At 33.2% G+C, this 17,143-nt stretch overlaps 2 protein-coding genes across 2 annotated transcripts; both read left to right on the top strand.

The window, feature by feature from the left end:
• The first annotated feature begins 5,934 nt into the window (after positions 1-5,934).
• Positions 5,935-9,239, top strand: LOC148587981 (receptor-like protein EIX2). The gene has a single exon (XM_088516530.1). It carries the CDS (start codon positions 6,030-6,032, stop codon positions 9,087-9,089), a length of 3,060 nt encoding a protein of 1,019 aa, XP_088372656.1. The 5' UTR covers positions 5,935-6,029; the 3' UTR covers positions 9,090-9,239.
• Positions 9,240-11,250: 2,011 nt separating this feature from the next.
• LOC148587980 (receptor-like protein EIX1) lies at positions 11,251-12,500 on the top strand. The gene has a single exon (XM_088512523.1). It carries the CDS (start codon positions 12,018-12,020, stop codon positions 12,498-12,500), a length of 483 nt encoding a protein of 160 aa, XP_088368649.1. The 5' UTR covers positions 11,251-12,017.
• Positions 12,501-17,143: the final 4,643 nt, after the last annotated feature.

Raw genomic sequence — 17,143 nt, 5'->3', positions numbered from 1 at the left:
AATAATAATAATAATAATAACTAATTAACTTGATATTATCTAATTTATTTGAACTGGAGACGATCCTAATTCAGAAATTCCATACTGGTATCGTCACATCCCAACATGAAATTAAATTAAATTAATTATAACTTGCAAAAAAATAAATTGACATCAAGTGGTGCACGTGGAATTTAACAAGCAATTTGCATGAAGAGGACTTGGATTTATTGGATTTATTCTTAGTCCGTCAAGAAAAACTTAGCTACCTGATAATTAAACTTAGAATAATTATCAGTTGGGAACTATTGACATCATGGAGCCCATGTGGAGTTTAAGAGGCAATTTGCAGAGACTCGGCCAGTTATCTTAATTATTAGTTGGCAATTAAGTCAATTTCTTTGAATTATTGACTTAATTAATTAACATGTTAAGATACAATTTTATCTTATAATCTGAGACTCGGCCATTTAGTGGGGAATTTAAGATTAATTTAGATTTACTTTTCAAACTTTGATAATTTGAAAGACAGATCGTTTTGGTTGAAATTGGTCGCTTGCTAAAGAAGGTCAAGTCAGAGAGAAGGTGGGCTATGAGTATCAGAGCTTTCCTTAATATGCATCATTAACATTCATATTTTTATTTGTATATATATATATATACATATATATATATATATATATGTATATGATTTTCACATCTGAAGATTGTACCATACTTTATATGAATGATTTTACAATTGTGAGAGACATTTTATCTTTTATTTAATCCCATTTCCCAATTTACCACGCTTGAGCTGTAAAAATTCGTTTCACTTCCTGTATTTATTTATTTATTTTTTTAGTCTTTCAAATAAGAAGTAACCAACTACTTGAATGAAACATGTTTAATCTAAAGAGAGACTCACCTGAACATAAAAGTCGGCTATATATTTTTTAGTTTTCATTTTCATTTCACCGATTTCTTAGGAACCAAACAGGGCATAAAAGAAACAGAAATGAATTGTGAAGGAAGACTTAGGCAAAACTGGAAGGTATTCTTCGTCCAGTTAATCACGTAAATGGAGGGTATATATCATATCCTTCGCCCACAACGTTAAAAATATGAATGTTGAAGAACAGTTTCGGCCCCAGTTTTAATTTGCCTGTGTGGGCTTTGAGTTGGGCTAAATAAAATACATTGATAGCAATATATAAGTTACTATTTATATATTTATGCAAATTGAAAATTAAATACTAAATGTTATGTCATTAGTATCATATTTTTGGATAAGCAATAATTTAATCCCAAATAATCTTATGATTATTATTACTATTGTTAAAATAGCTCTGATACCATGTTAGAATAATAGAGAGATATAGAAGAACAGAAGAAAAATAGGGAGAGCGGAAACATATAATGGACTACATTGTATTGATATTAATTAATATCGACTACAGAGACCTCTATTTATAAAGAGGCTATGAGTGATAAGCAAATAACCTAATAGACTAAGAAAAGGTAAACCTAGTAAATTTAGAATATATAAAGAAATAAATAACCCTAACATAATATTCTTCACAACTACAAATTAGTGATCAGTGATATTGTTATTCCCGTTCTCCTAAAATTTAAAATGTTGTGACTTGATGAATTCCTAAATGTGACCTTATTCTGAATGGTTCTATTCAAGCCATGGATGTGCACTTCCAAATTTCCAATGCAATGGAGAATTAAACAGAGTTATTAAATCCTAACTAGTACGAAAACCAAGCATGCCTTGAACAAATAACGAAACCCCATTGAAGATATTGATTGCTACATTTGAGAGTGGGGAGCATTATATATATATATATATATATATATATATGCAGGTTTTGTGGCCTGTAATTGAATTGATAGACCCTTCACTAGGTACCGTCCTATATTCATGACACCCTTTCTTTAATTAGTGTAGTATGTACTATTTCTTTGTTTGTTATTAAGCTGTTCCAAAAGAGGTCGTATGGCTCACTTACTTTTTGTCTAATCTTAGGCCACATAGAACTTGAGCGAATAAATTCTATATCCTAAGTTGTTTCAAGCAGGTGAGCCCTGCAATCTATTCTCTTAAGCTGTCTAAATTTTTGTAAATTGAATAATCTAATAACATGAAATCCAAAAAAGTTTGTTTGTGCTGGCATAACATAACAAGGACCTTAAAAGTAAGATCACAATCGCACCATCTCAAAGCAAAAATAGTACATATGCAGGAAATTTAAAACTTTCATAAGGATTAAGGGACCAGACAAAAAGAAATTATACTGCATATAGAGATCGTCATTGTCCTCCTCATCCTTAATCTAGCTAGTCTGATGATGAAATAGAGGGTCATATATTATACCTTTGTGTGTGTGTGTGTGTGTTTTTTTTTTTTTTTTTTTTTTTTTTAATATTAATGATTTTCTCTTGCATATGTGGCGTGGTTGACGATTTTCTCTTGCAGTGACTTAAATCGCAGGCTCTCCAAAACTAAGAGTTGGCAAGTGAGTAACACTATACATGGCAGCATACAGTACTTCTTAATTGGGACCTACTCCAATATAATCTTTTTGAATCATATATACGCACCTGACCTCAGTGTCAATTACGTGCGTTAATACGAGTATATAATTTAAATAGCAAAATATAGTGAAATTTGGAATCCATAGAAGACATATTTATGCGCGAAGTTAAACACAACAAATATAATAAAAATTAAATCGATTTTATTAAAAACAGATTGGACTAATTAGGACGAAGCGAAGCTCTTGCATTGTCTTCCGTTCTAACAAAACTTGGAACGGACCAATATTAAAGTAGCAGATGCATGTGATTTCTTTGGATTTCGTGTTAATTAGTCAGTCAAGGGAGTAGTAGGTACTCGGAAGGTCGTCACTGGTTTTGTCATCTTTCATTCTTCCTCGTTAAGAAGACAGCAAACAGCCTGTGGAGCCAGTATTTATGAGTGCTCTTCAGCCTCCACCGCGCGAATCTCTCTCTTTCCCACGCAAGCCAATTGCTTTTTTCTTCAGTCTTCCCCGGCCAGTAGTACTACTGCGAACCTTTCTTTTTCTCCCCGCAAATCACGCAAAGGTTAGAAATCATGAGCCACCCAATTTGACCTCCCTCCACAACACCAAACTAAATGCAGTAGAGAAGCACGTAATATATAGAGGTGGAAAATGAGAGAGTTGTTTGCAGGAAACCGTTTCTTGGATTTAATTATTCTTAATTAGTCAATCAAGAAAGTCTTCCCTTCTTTCATTGTCGTAACCTCAAATGAAATATAAAATTAGAATCGACCGTTTAAGTAGTAGGTAACATCATATAAGCTCAAATAACCAATGTAATTAGCTATCTTTGCGTTTATCATTTTTGATTCAGAACTATCTAGTTGTCTAATCACTTGTTAATAGTCAAGTTTTAACCCCAAATACGCAGCTTATCATCAAAGTAATATATTTTCGAGTGTTCAAAATCAAAAACAATTAGAATTTGAACTTCATATTTCCTATTAAACTTCTTTTCTTTCCACGAATAGGATTTAAAGGGTCTTTCAAAGATCATGTCTCTGCATGTGTTCCTTTCTTTAGAGGTTTGGATAAGGTTGAAAGGTTTTGCAAGGGTCATGCCCCTTTGTTTTGGTGCTATACCACTTTATACATCCTTTTTCTTGGATTTTGTCCAAGACAATAGAGAACCAGAATTTTGGTTGAAAAGGGTGAAAATTAAAAAATAAAATGAAAACTTAAAAATTAAAAAAAAAAAATTGGCGGGTACTTTATTTATTTTTTTATTTTTTATTTTCTTTTGGAGAAGGCGTTAAACCCTTTAAAGTTTAAAACTATAAAGCAGTACAATATATATATATATATATATATATATAAAGGAAAGAATAAAGCAGCATTGTTTCTTATATTTGAGTTTTGTTGTTGGGAGCTTCTCTTGAATTAATTAATTTTTTTTTATTTATTTATTTTTTTTTTTTAACAAAGGGAGAAAAAGGGGGAGGGGGATTCGAATTAGCTAGTGACATACACTTTATGAAACATAGTCTCTAATTGATTGAGCTAGTGACCTCCACTTCTTGCCAATAACCTATTTCTTTTTAGGGAAAACTTCACTTACTCCCTTATACTTTCGCGCTTTTTGCAGACACTCTCCTATTGTTCAAAAACTCTTATTTTAGTGTATCAACTTTCGTTTCCTTCCACTTTGGTGTACTTAAAAAAATAAAATAAAAAATAAAAAATTGATAACAAAAAACCCGAAATTCTTGACTACGTAAATTATCAATTAATAGAATTAATTTTTCAACCCCCACCATGGCCAACACAAGCGAAACCCATAGTTACGTGGCCTTTATTTCTCATGGTCAAGTCGCCTTTATTTCTCGTGGATTTAGTTTTGGTCAGTCGTATCATATGTGCATGAAAAGTCCTCATTGCTTTTGTTAGGTTTTAAATTGCCAAATTTAGTGACAAAATACATTCATCTACAATCCCGTCAGCAGTGCATACACGAGGTGTTGTGTCAAGAGAAGACCTAGAAGATTGATATGATATGGTTAAATTTAATCAAATCGGAATTCTTTAATTAGAGTTAAAATAGGATTTGATTAAATTTCGTATCCTGCATATGTATCAGTATTCGGACCATAACTTTCGGCTCGAGAATTGGATTGAGGTGAAACCAGCGGCATTGGAAAGCTAACAGAAAATTCTACAAATCTTTGTGAAATAAGATTTTCAAAATTCGAAAGTTAGCTATGCCAAAATCGTCTCGCAAGATAAAGAAGAAAATTTGGATAAATCCTATTTCAACTAGTACTAGGTTTTCTTGTAGTTTATATATAGAGAGCTGTTATACACGAAATTGTAAGGTATTCCACATAAGAATTTCATGTGCTAAGAGAGCGTTTAAGATATTGAGCGTTAGGGTTAGTCTCTCTTAGAGTTAAATGTTGTGTCAGATGTTCTGGAAAAGGCAACTGCGGTAGAAGTTAAGTGGGTCCCTTGTCTTATGCAAGGGAGTGTCAATTGCAAAGGTTTTGTAAGTGTGAACTTCTTGTAATCCTTATTCTTTTATAATTGATTGATTTCCTGGGTTTGGCTGCCCCGGAGAGGTTTTACATTTTAGAGAGTTCTCTAAATAGTTTCCTCTTCGTAACCAAATATCTGTGTTCTTGTTTTTCATAACATATTTGTATTTGGTTGATTATTATTTGGAGTCATTTTAGAATTTTCAGCTTTTACTATCACGGACCTCATATAAAATATATACAATTTTCAATTTTCTCCAGAAAGCTGAAACTCAACCATTTAATCGGTAACAATGTAGCATCATATATATATTTAGTTAAGTGTGGGTTGATGGAGCAGTGTTTATCAATTCTTAAATTTTTTATTTTTTTACGAGAACTGATTCAATAACTAATGATACTATCATATCAACCTAATAGAATGAAGGTACATATATCTAGTCTAGAGCATTACTCTTACATTATGGTATAGTATATATTATTTGTAACAAGTACATTTAAAGAAAAATGAGTGCAGGGAATTTGGGATTAATTTGGCTTTACGTACATAGATATAACTTCATTTTATTATTATACAATTATTTTGGAATAGGAGTTCATAGACCCATTTGCGCCTAAAAGGATGGATAATTCTACGGTGCATAGTCACTTTTAGCCATTCAGTTTGAAGATTGTGTTACCTTAAACATGGCGTTATAATTCTAAGAGAAACGTTAGAGAGCTAAACACTTCAATCCAAAAAAATTTTCAAACTTTCCAAAGTCACCTTTATTACTGGATCTCAATGCATTTAGTGTCACAAAATATGACAGCTAGCTATAGCTCGCAAAGTTTGACTGGATCTCCTGCATTCAAACTTTAGATGTCTAACTACAGCTGGCTATAGCTCGCAAAGTCTGACTGCTCACCTTCTTCGAACCTAAGTTGATGAAGCTAGTAGTACAAGCTAGCCCTCTCTCATCTGTAACAATAAATACTTTAGATGTCTAAACTATTTTGAATTCACAGAATGGTTATCACCCACAACTTCATGTCTACTGTTCATCTCCTCCTGATTTTTTTCTTCTCTTTGCTTGGAACTGCATCCTACCTGCAACTTATTAAACCTGTTTCATGCACCAAAAGCCATATTTTCAGATGCTCAAAGGTGGAGAGGGAAGCACTTCTTAGCTTCAAAGAAGATCTCACTGATCCATCGGGTCGTCTATCATCTTGGGTTGGTGAGGATTGCTGCAATTGGACAGGCGTTGGCTGTGACAACACCACAGGACATGTCGTCAAGCTGGACCTCAAAAACTCATTTCCAACGATTGAATTTGATCTTTATTATGAAGACAATGAATTTCATGTAGCAACAGAATATGACCGTCATGTTGATGAAATAGCAAAAGCTCACAACAAGTCGTGTTTGGGAGGCAAGATAAGTTCTTCTTTACTCAATCTAAAGCATTTGAGTTACTTTGACCTAAGCTTGAATAATTTTAATGGAATCAATATTCCAAAGTTTTTTGGTTCCCTGGAGAGTTTAAGGTATCTCAATCTCTCTTTCTCATTTTTTTCCGGAGTTATTCCACCCCATCTCGGGAATCTATCAAGGCTGCAGTATCTAGATCTCAATTCAATTTCATCCACCTTCCTCATGTTCAATCCCTTTACAGGATTGGAAGTCAGAAGCCTAGATTGGTTTGTTGGTTTTCCTTCTCTTAGGTACCTTAATTTGGGAAATGTAAATCTTGAGAAAGTTCCAAATTGGATTCATGCGGTTAATATGCTTCCTCCCTTATGGGAGTTACACCTAGCTGGCTGTGGACTTGTCAGTCTTCCTCATTCTATTTCTTCCATCAACTTTACAAAGCTTTCAGTCATTGATCTCTCTTACAACTCTTTTAACTCCTTCATACCTGACTGGTTGTCAAATATGAGTGGGCTTTCAACAATCAAACTTGAGTTTAGTGGGCTTATAGGTGATATTCCAGTTGGTTTGGGACATCTAAACAATTTGCGCAACTTGAATTTAGGTGACAACCATTTTGTTGGGAAGATTCCAAACTCATTTTCTAACCTTTGCAACTTGCAAACATTAGATCTGCGATTTTCCAACATAAGTGGGGAGATAACTGATTTCTTGGATGGCTTATCTCAATGTTCTAGCAGTAGCCTTGAAGATCTAAATTTGAGTAAAAATATGCTGCTTGGGGGGAACTTGCCCCATTCGTTGGAAGGACTCAAGAATTTGAAAACTATTGACCTCTTTCGATGCTCCATCACGGGTTCAATTCCAGATTCTATTGGAAACTTGTCATCATTGCAAACACTTCACCTCTCATACAATCAAATGAACGGAACAATTCCAAAAAGCATTGGGAAACTCTCAATGCTTGTTTTGTTGAGCCTTGGTGGAAATTCTTGGGAAGGTGTCCTAACTGAAGCTCATTTTCAAAATCTCATCCGATTAAAATTTCTCTACTTGTCTACGAAATGGACATTGATTTTAGATGTCAAACACGATTGGGTTCCTCCTTTTAAGCTGACCAAAATTAAATTAGCAAACATGCAGATTGGCCCAAACTTTCCAGCGTGGCTAGAAACACAAAATGACCTCAATTTTCTTGGGCTCGACAATGTTAGCATTTCCGACACCATTCCGGATGGCCTTTGGAAGTCCTGCCCAAATGTTGTCTCTTGGAGTCTAACTGGTAACAAATTACGGGGGCAGGTACCATCTTTTCAATTTCACCCTTTGGCATCTTATTTTGATTTGAGTTCCAACAAGTTAGAAGGTCCACTTCCACTTTTTCATAGTAATCTGAGCTCCATATTTCTCCAAAATAATTTGTTTTCCGGACCTATTAGTGAAAACATAGGTGAGTTATTGCCCAAGTTGTCTTCGATTGACCTCTCTTCAAATTCAATTACTGGCAGAATTCCTTATTCTATTGGAATGTTAAAGGAATTGAGCTTTCTTATTTTGAGAAACAATTCCCTGTCTGGGAAACTCCCCCCTCATTGGAAGGATTTGCAACAGTTATTGGTGTTGGACCTAGCAGAAAACAATATATTTGGAAATGTTCCAAGTTCAATGCGACATCTGAGTTCACTAGCACACTTATCCTTGCGCCAAAATCATCTTGAAGGAGAGCTCTCTTTCTTTAGAAACTATGGAAACTTGACAAGCCTTGATCTTGGAGGAAACAAATTTTCTGGAAAACTTCCAGTATGGATTGGAGGAAGTCTACCACAATTATTGAGGTTAAGCTTGAGATCCAACTTGTTGCATGGGGACATACCTCAACAATTATGTCTTATTTCAAATCTTCAAATCATAGACCTTGCACACAATAATTTTCCAGGAGTAATCCCTCAATGTTTAGGAAACTTTAGTTATGATGATGGTCTGGTTATGGTCTATGCTGAGCAAATGCCAATAGTTTCTAAAGGAAGAGAAAATCTATATGATGAATCAACTATTCATCTTGTCTATTCCATAGACCTTTCGGGAAACAACCTATCAGGAGAAATACCCGATAATATAACAAGCATTTCAAAATTGGTGAGCATGAATTTATCAATGAATCATTTGACAGGAAGAATTCCAGAAAAAATTGAGAATTTACACATGTTAGAGTCACTTGATCTCTCAATGAATGAGCTTTATGGTCCTATCCCTGATAGCTTGTCTTCTTTGACATTCTTAAATCACTTGAATCTGTCATTCAACAACTTGTCTGGAAAAATTCCAACTGGGAATCAACTTCAAACACTTAATGACTCCTCTATTTACGAAGGTAACTCTTTACTCTGCGGACCTCCTCTTTCAACCAAGTGTTCCGAGGATGAAACTAATCTTAAAGTAACACCAAATGGTGGTAACCAAAATGGAAGGGGAATTGAGTCATTCTCGTTCTGGATTAGCATGATAGTTGGGTTTATTGTTGCATTTTGGGGAGTTTGTGGTACACTGATTATCAAAACATCATGGAGACAAGCTTACTTTCGTAGCTTTGATAATTTGAAAGACAAGATTGTTGTGTTTGTTATGATCAAAATTGTTTGCTTACTAAGGAGTTAGGTCAAGTCAGAGAAATATTGAAGCTGTGGGCTTAGGAGCTTTTCTTAATATGCATAATTTATGCATTGTAAGTTTTTCAGGTTGTTGTAATAATGTATGATCCAAAATGCTTCAAATCTTCACTTGTCAAAGTCATATATATGACTAATTTTTACAATTGTGCAAGCCATTATTTCTTTTATTGGGTCGCATTTTCCGAAATCCATTTCTCATCGCTTACTATTATATTTTCATTCTCTATTTAATGGTGCTGCAATCAAAGGGTGAGCGAACGTTTGGCTAAAGAAAAGACGAGGCCTTAATTTACAATTTTAACTATCATTCTTAATATTACATTACTGAAGCTAATATTGACTTTCAGAAAACGAAATGAAATCTGCAAATGCATGAGCTTTCATGCTTTAGTTGTAAAAAATCGTTTCATATCCTTCTTTTTCAATCATTCAGATGATTCTTCTATATAGTAAAAACTTCTTTTTAATTGACTTTTTGCTCTATTTTTAAATAGAAATGGAGTAAAACGAGTCCATGGGAGTTTCTAAAATTATGGGGAGTTTTGAGAAAAAAACTCACATAATTAAACCCACAAAGGTTTTTATATATGGACGCGCATACATCAAATTTCATAAAAACTTACTAAATATTTCACATATTTTACAAAATTCAGTAGAAATAATTGACTCCAGGCCATCCAGTATAACGTGGCTTCCCCAACTATTATTGGAGGAATTTAAGCTCAACAAATCAGTAAAGAAAGCCATATGTCCATTTCATTGATTATCACTTATAAACATCATGGTCCCATATGGAACTACTTTTTATTTCTGATGCTCTATAGTCTTAATTTGCACAATCAGAGAAACTTCACAACCCAAAGAGGAGGATGTTTCTTTGGATTTACTTTTAGTCAGTCAAGGGTGTAGGTGTTAAATCTCTAATTCTCATAAAAGTTTAAGTGATAAAAAATGATGGATTTAATTATTCAATTAATTTTTTAACACTAAGAAAAATAATTAAAATGATTTTATTGAGAGAAGTTGGTCAAAATTGCAATGAGTGTATGAATATTCCCCCTTTCAGAAGTTGTACAAAAAAGGGTATCAAAGAATAGTCACAAACACGCAACCAATTTAGATATAAAATAGTCCGTTATACTTTAATTTCACCCTTTTCCCTGCAACTTCCTGTTGCTGTCATTGGAAAGGTCACGTACTATTCATGATGTATGATGAAATTAAAAATGTTGGACCCAAAATCTTAGTTTAATTGAATAACTTAAATTCTTAGGCTTAAATGTACCATAACTATAATTTACTTTTTATTTTTATTTTTTGCTTTATAGAAGACCCAAGCGTGGAGTCTTTGTCTTGAGATTAACTTTTAAACTCAAAGGGGACGGCAATTACATCTTATTTTTCAATTTTTTTTTTTTTTGGCTTTATTCTCATAGAATCAAGAGAGCGAATTTATGAGTCAAGTTGGTGGATACTTAGAAAGTCCTTAGTGGTTTCATCACATCAAAATGTTAAATAAAATATGTGGACTCTTACAACCACTTAACAAGTTGAGATACAATTATATTTTGAAAGCTGAAGTTAATGGTTTTGAATTGAATAAATGTTGTGTTTATTATTTATTTAATGCCACATAACATGCCTAACTCTACCAACCTTATTCCTTAAAAAAAAAAAAAACTCTACCAACCTTATTGGCAAGAATAAAAAGTCGAACCCCAACCCCATGCATGTAGCATCACATGCATTTAGATATCTAACTATTTCCCTAGCAAAATGGTTAGAACCCACTTCTTTATGTCTGTTATTCCTCTCCATCTGATTTTTTTCTTCTCTCTACTTGGAATTGCATCCTACCTACAAGTTATTAAACCTGTTTTATGCACCAAAAGCCCTATTTCCAGATGCTCAGAGATGGAGAGAAAATCACTTCTTAGCTTCAAAGAAAGTCTTGCAGATCCATCGGGTCGTCTCTCTTCTTGGGTTGGTGATGATTGTTGCACTTGGATAGGCGTTAGCTGTGACAATAGCACAGGACATATTATTTTGATTTGAGTTCCAACAACTTAGAGGGTCCACTCCCACTTTTTCCTAGCAATCTAATCGATATATGTCTCAAGAATAATATGTTTTTTGAACCTATTCCAAAAAACATAGGTGAGTTATTGCCCAAGTTATCTTGGTTGGACCTCTCTTCAAATTCAATTACTGCTAGGATTCCCCATTCTATTGGAATGCTAAAGGAATTGGGAGTTCTTGTGTTGGGAAACAATTCTCTATCAGGGAAACTACCCCTTCATTGGAAGGATTTACAGCAATTAAAGATATTGGACTTAGCACATAACAATATATCCGGCAATGTTCCAAGTTCAACGTGGCATCTTTGTTCACTAAAGGTATTATCACTGCGCCAAAATCAACTTGAGGGAGAGCTTTCCCCTTTCTTTAGAAACTATAGAAACTTGCGAAACCTTGATCTTGGACAAAACAAATTCTCTGGAAAACTTCCATCACAGATAAGAGAAAGCCTACCATATTTATTGAGGTTAAGCCTAAGGTCCAACTTGTTTCACGGGAACATATCTCAAAAATTATGTCTTCTTTCACAATTTTAGATCCTAGACCTTGCACACAATCACTTTTTAGGAGCAATCCCTCAATGTTTAGGATACTTGAGTAGAGATGATAATGGCGGAGTGGACTATGAAGAACAAATGCTGCTGGTTTCTAAAGGAAGAGAAAATCTATATGGTGGTTCTATTATTGGTCTAGTATATTCTTTAGACCTTTCGAGTAACAATTTATCAGGAGAAATACCTAATAATATTACAACCATCTCAAAATTGATCAACATGAATTTATCAATGAATTATCTATCTGGAGGTATTCCTGAAAAAAAAATGGGAATTTACACATGTTAGAATCACTTGACCTCTCAATGAATGAGCTTTATGGTCATATTCCTAAAAGCATGTCTTCGTTGACCTTCTTAAGTCACTTGAATTTGTCATTCAACAACTTGTTTGAAAAAATTTCAAGCGGAAATCAACTTCAAACACTTAATGACTCTTCTATCTACGAAGATAACTCTTTATTCTGTGGGTCTCCTCTTTTAACCAAGTGTTTAGAGGATGAAACTAAATCTAGAGTAATACTAAATGGTGATAACATAGTAGCCAACAAAAATGGAAGGGAAATTGAGTCCTTCTCGTTCTACATTTGCTTGGCGGCTGGGTTTATTGTTGGATTTTGGGGAGTTTGTGGTACACGAATTATCAAATCATCATGGAGACGAGCTTACTTTCGAAGCTTTGATAATTTGAAAGACACGATTGTTGTGTTCATTAATGTCAAAATTGTTCGCTTGCGAAAGAAGGTCAAGTTGGAGAGAAGTTGAGGCTATGGGCGTTGGAGCTTTTCTAAATATGCATTATTTATGAATTGTAAGTTTTTCATGTTGTTGTAATTAATAATTAATAATGTATGCTCCAATCTTCACTTGTTAATGTCATATATATATATATATATAAATGAATTATTTTACGATTGTGCGAGGCATTATTTCTTTTATTGCATCTTATTTTCCAATAACCATTTGTTCATATAATACCATTATATTCTCATTCTCGATTTAACTATTTTAGGGTTATAATTACCATCTTTCTTAATATTAGCTTACCGAAACTGTCATCCAGAAAATTATGTGCTATAAACTGATGCATGAGCTCCACGCTTCAACTTTAAAAACTCATTCCTTTTCAGTATTTTCAAACAAGAACAAGTTATCTATTGTTTTTCCTTCACTACTTAACAGTTACTGGATTGGCACATCAACAACATATTTTCTTTCAAGAGAAAATGTTGGATAATCTGAGTACCATAAACGAGCTAGCTGGAATTTAGCTTTCATCCTGAAAACGTTTTTAGTCCGTGCAAGATATATATATGCTGACTGCTCATATTTTTATTTATTTTAACTTTTTGCTGGAGATCGATCTGTGCATTTTATTTTTGTTAATAATACTAGTATTTTTATTTTAATTACTTGACGTTGTCATGCTACTTCCTTTCTGTTATTAGCTTCATGAATTGATGAAGTTTTGGCGATCGATTTAAAAATTTTGGTTTTTGTGATTTGTATTGTTACGAAATTGATCAATAAGTGTTTCTTGTTATTTGAATTTTGTTTGAAAATGTGCGAGATTTTAAGTATATGAATTAGGTTCATTTGCTATTGACAAAACGTACGTAAGAATAATTAGACCAAAGCAATCACATTCTTGGTCGACTTCATCTTTCAAATGCAAACCAATTCTGCTCAAGTTGGGCTTCCAAACTAGAAATCAAAATAAGTCCTGACACGCAAAACTTAAATTCATAATTTAATATCAAACAATCATTTTATACTCCAAACTATGTAGAAGTCATGCCAAAATTGCAGGGATTGCTTCCAATATGGATTATGAAACCACCTTTTTTTGGTACGTTTTTAATTTTGAACATCAGAAAATGGTATGTACTCTTTAGAAAACTTTTATAACTAATACAAAAATTTACTTGAGCTACAAAATATGGGTTTCTTAGGTAGTGGGCTTTTATGGGTCTATTATGTTAGTAGATCCCTTAGTTGTAAATTTGTAATGGGTCTTTTAGTAAATTAATTAGGTCCTTTTTGTAGTCTTGCATTTTATTAGTAGTTTTATGGGTTTTGGTTGTTAGACAATTGTAACCGATTGGGTCTATAAGAATCAACCCAACCAACAATCAACAGGCCAAGAAAGAATATCTTATAATTTCAGGAGAAATTGTTCTTTATCACTTCAATACAAGTTTATCCAGTATTTCTATCATCAAATCATCTCCATTCTATAATTTCATGAGCATCCATTCATCTAATACATCAAAATCCAAAAATATCATTCAAACACAAGAAAAATCCGTTACATTTGGTATCAGAGCCAACGATCTTACCATGGCGACAAACTGGCAAAAGAAAGAAGCAGATCCGAGGCATCGGAGGCATCTAGATGTAGACCAGCAAAAGTTCCATTCTTAAGCATTTCCATGTAAAATGCAATTATCACCCAAAAAAGCAACTTATTAGCAAAGATCAATATAGAATGAATCTGACCATGCTACGTACTCTTAAATAATTGCTTTAATCCATGTTGAAAAAAAAATGAAGGGCAAGAAATGAAAATAGCACAATTTAGTTTCAACATAACCATAGCATAGAATTGTAAGCACATATGCTATATGTTAAGTTGCCAAGAAGTCGGAAGCAAGAAATCAAAATATATAGTACAATTATTAGAAATTAAGTCAATGCCTCCATTTGTTATAACTTGTCGTTTTCTGTCTTAAACTTTAAATCTCATAAATCCTCTGTTTCAGTTATTATCGCTGGGGAAGATTACAATTTCTCCTGTTCGTAATATAAATAGTTTAGACTTTAAAAAACAATAATTGACTCTTTCCAATTAATTGTCAGTTGGTTACAAGTTATACCCAGACGATGATTTGTTTTTTTAATATTCCAGACCAATTTTTCACATAAATAACCAATTTAGTCATTTTATATATAATTTTTTTATCCAAACTTAATTAATTGATGGGACACATTGAAAACTAAACTTTAAAGTATATGGAGGTAAGTAAGACAATGATATAGTTTATGAAAGAAAAGTACTTAATGTGGGGAACTTGAATTATTCTAAATATTTGTTATCATAGGACCCTTACTTACAGTCCGGAGGAACATTCTATCTTTTATATGAAACTTACGTGCAATTTGCGTGTAAACGACCCCAGTGTGAAGTCTTTGCATATTGAGATAAACTTTCAATCCCAAAGTGGACGGCAATTACATCTTCTTTATTTCCTAAAGTGGATTTTTCTTTTGGATTTATTGTGAATGAATGAAGGGAGTGGATATCCAGAAATTCCATTGCAAAAAAACAAAAAAAAAAAATTGACATCATGTGGTCCACGTGGAATTTAAGAAGCAATTTGCATGAAGAGGACTTGGATTTATTGGATTTATTCTTAGTCGGTCAATAAAAACTTAGCTACATGATAAACTTAGGATTGTCACTTGGAAATTATTGACATGCATGCATCATGTGGAATTTAAGAGGCAATTTGCAAATATATGGTTGATTCTTTGGATTCAGATCATAAACTTCCAAACTTTTGTTGGATTTATAGCAAATGTTAAGATCTCCTTTATTTTCTTGGATTTATTTTTGGTCAGTCAAGAAATTGGACACGTGCATGAAAAGTCATCAATGCTTTCATTATCACAATCACAAGTAAAATATATTCACAATGACTCTTTGGATTATTGACTCATAATGTTCATATACGTACAATTTTATCTTCAAAGCTGAAACTCATTTAACATCACATATAGCTGAAACCCAAATAAAATTTCGTTTTTCATAAAAATTTAAAAATTTAAATTTTATCTTCTAAGCTCAAACTCGATCATTTACTCGTCACATATATCCAAATACTTATTGAGTAATGTTAGGAATCATCTTTTATCCTCTTAAAATTAATATAGCTTTTAAAATTATTATTATATTTTAGATGAATCATATTTGGATTTTTATCCAATGATGATTTTAAAAGCCATATTAATTTTAAGAAGATAAAAAGATGATTCATAGCATTACTCACTAAAGGTTCATTTGGTCTGCGGAATAGACCCCTAAAATGGAATGGCTATTCCTATGGAATAGTCATTCTTTTGTTTGGTATGAGTATAGTTATTCCCATGGGAATGATTAATCTCATACGTACACACAAAAATAGCTATTCCTCTAAAAAATAAGAGGAATAGCTAGTATTCATGGATTTTAATTCCAGCCATTTATTTGGCTAGTATTGCTGTCACCCTCTTCATATGGATGTAGTTCCCACTTCTTGTTGACCTGGCCATTACAACTTATGGACCAGGTGTTTTAGATAAGAAAATAATGAAGCGCTCAAAATTTTTGCCCCCCCCCCCCCCCCCCTACTCCCGAAAGAATACCCTTATTGGGGTTCCTTTAATGTTTGACGAACAATCGGAGCTCGTGATTTTGTTCCTTTCTTTTTCTTGGATGGTCACACATATGACTGAAGAATTTTCAGCTAGCTCATGTTGCTAACCCATTGCAACCATGGTGATTGCATTTTGTGATGCTCTGTTACTTATGTTACATAAAGATTCATGGAATTTCATTCCAGCCATTTGTTTGGCTACTGTTCTTGTCACCCTATTCGTATGGATGCAGTTCTTACTTCTTGTTGACCTCGCCATTACAACTTACGGACCATGTGTCTTAATTAAATAAGAAAATAATGAAGCACTCGAAATTTATGCCCCTGCTGCTCCCGAAAGAATACCCTTATTCGCATTCCAATAATGTTTGACGACAACCGGAGCTCATGATTTTGTTCTTTTCTTTTTCTTGGACGGTCACGGATGACTAAAGAATTTTTGGCTGGCCCATGTTGCTAATCCATTAGGTGTTTTTACGCTTAACTATTTCTTAATTTTCTAATATTTTTTGTTACTTTGACAAAGGATATATTACTTCTTAATCCCAATATATTTCCTCTAAGCAAGTGTCGACCAATTCCTCATGAGACTTTACCTTCAAAAGAAAAAAGAAGTTTCATTAGGCCACAAGGTTCTTATTACTGTCCCAGACTCCCAGGCAATAAGGTTATTAGAATAAATAACTAATAACTATTGGTTAATATAAAATAATAGGGAAAGTCCACATGACCCCCTCAAACTACCACTTAATTGACAATGTCCTCCCCAAACTTTTAATTGTGACAATGTCCCCCCTAAACTACTAAAAATTGTCAATGTTCCCCCCAATGACGAAATTACCCTTAGTAAAATTAAAAAAAAAAAAAAAAAAAAAAAAACTAAAACTTGTAGAAAAAACCTAAAACTAACAAAAAAAAAAAAAAAAAATCCAAACGTTGGCCAATTTTTTTTTTTTTTTTTAAATCAATTTTATAAGAAAAAAATTAAAAAAA

Source organism: Corylus avellana, chromosome 1 (genome assembly GCF_965113065.1).
Source record: "Corylus avellana chromosome 1, dhCorAvel1.hap1.2, whole genome shotgun sequence".
NCBI lineage: Eukaryota > Viridiplantae > Streptophyta > Magnoliopsida > Fagales > Betulaceae > Corylus > Corylus avellana.
This window is presented reverse-complemented; position numbering and strand designations above follow the sequence as displayed.

Coding starts and splice junctions, on each gene's coding strand:
- LOC148587981 (XM_088516530.1), top strand. CDS start 6,030: ATGGTTATCACCCACAACTTCATGTCTACTGTTCATCTCCTCCTGATT.
- LOC148587980 (XM_088512523.1), top strand. CDS start 12,018: ATGTTAGAATCACTTGACCTCTCAATGAATGAGCTTTATGGTCATATT.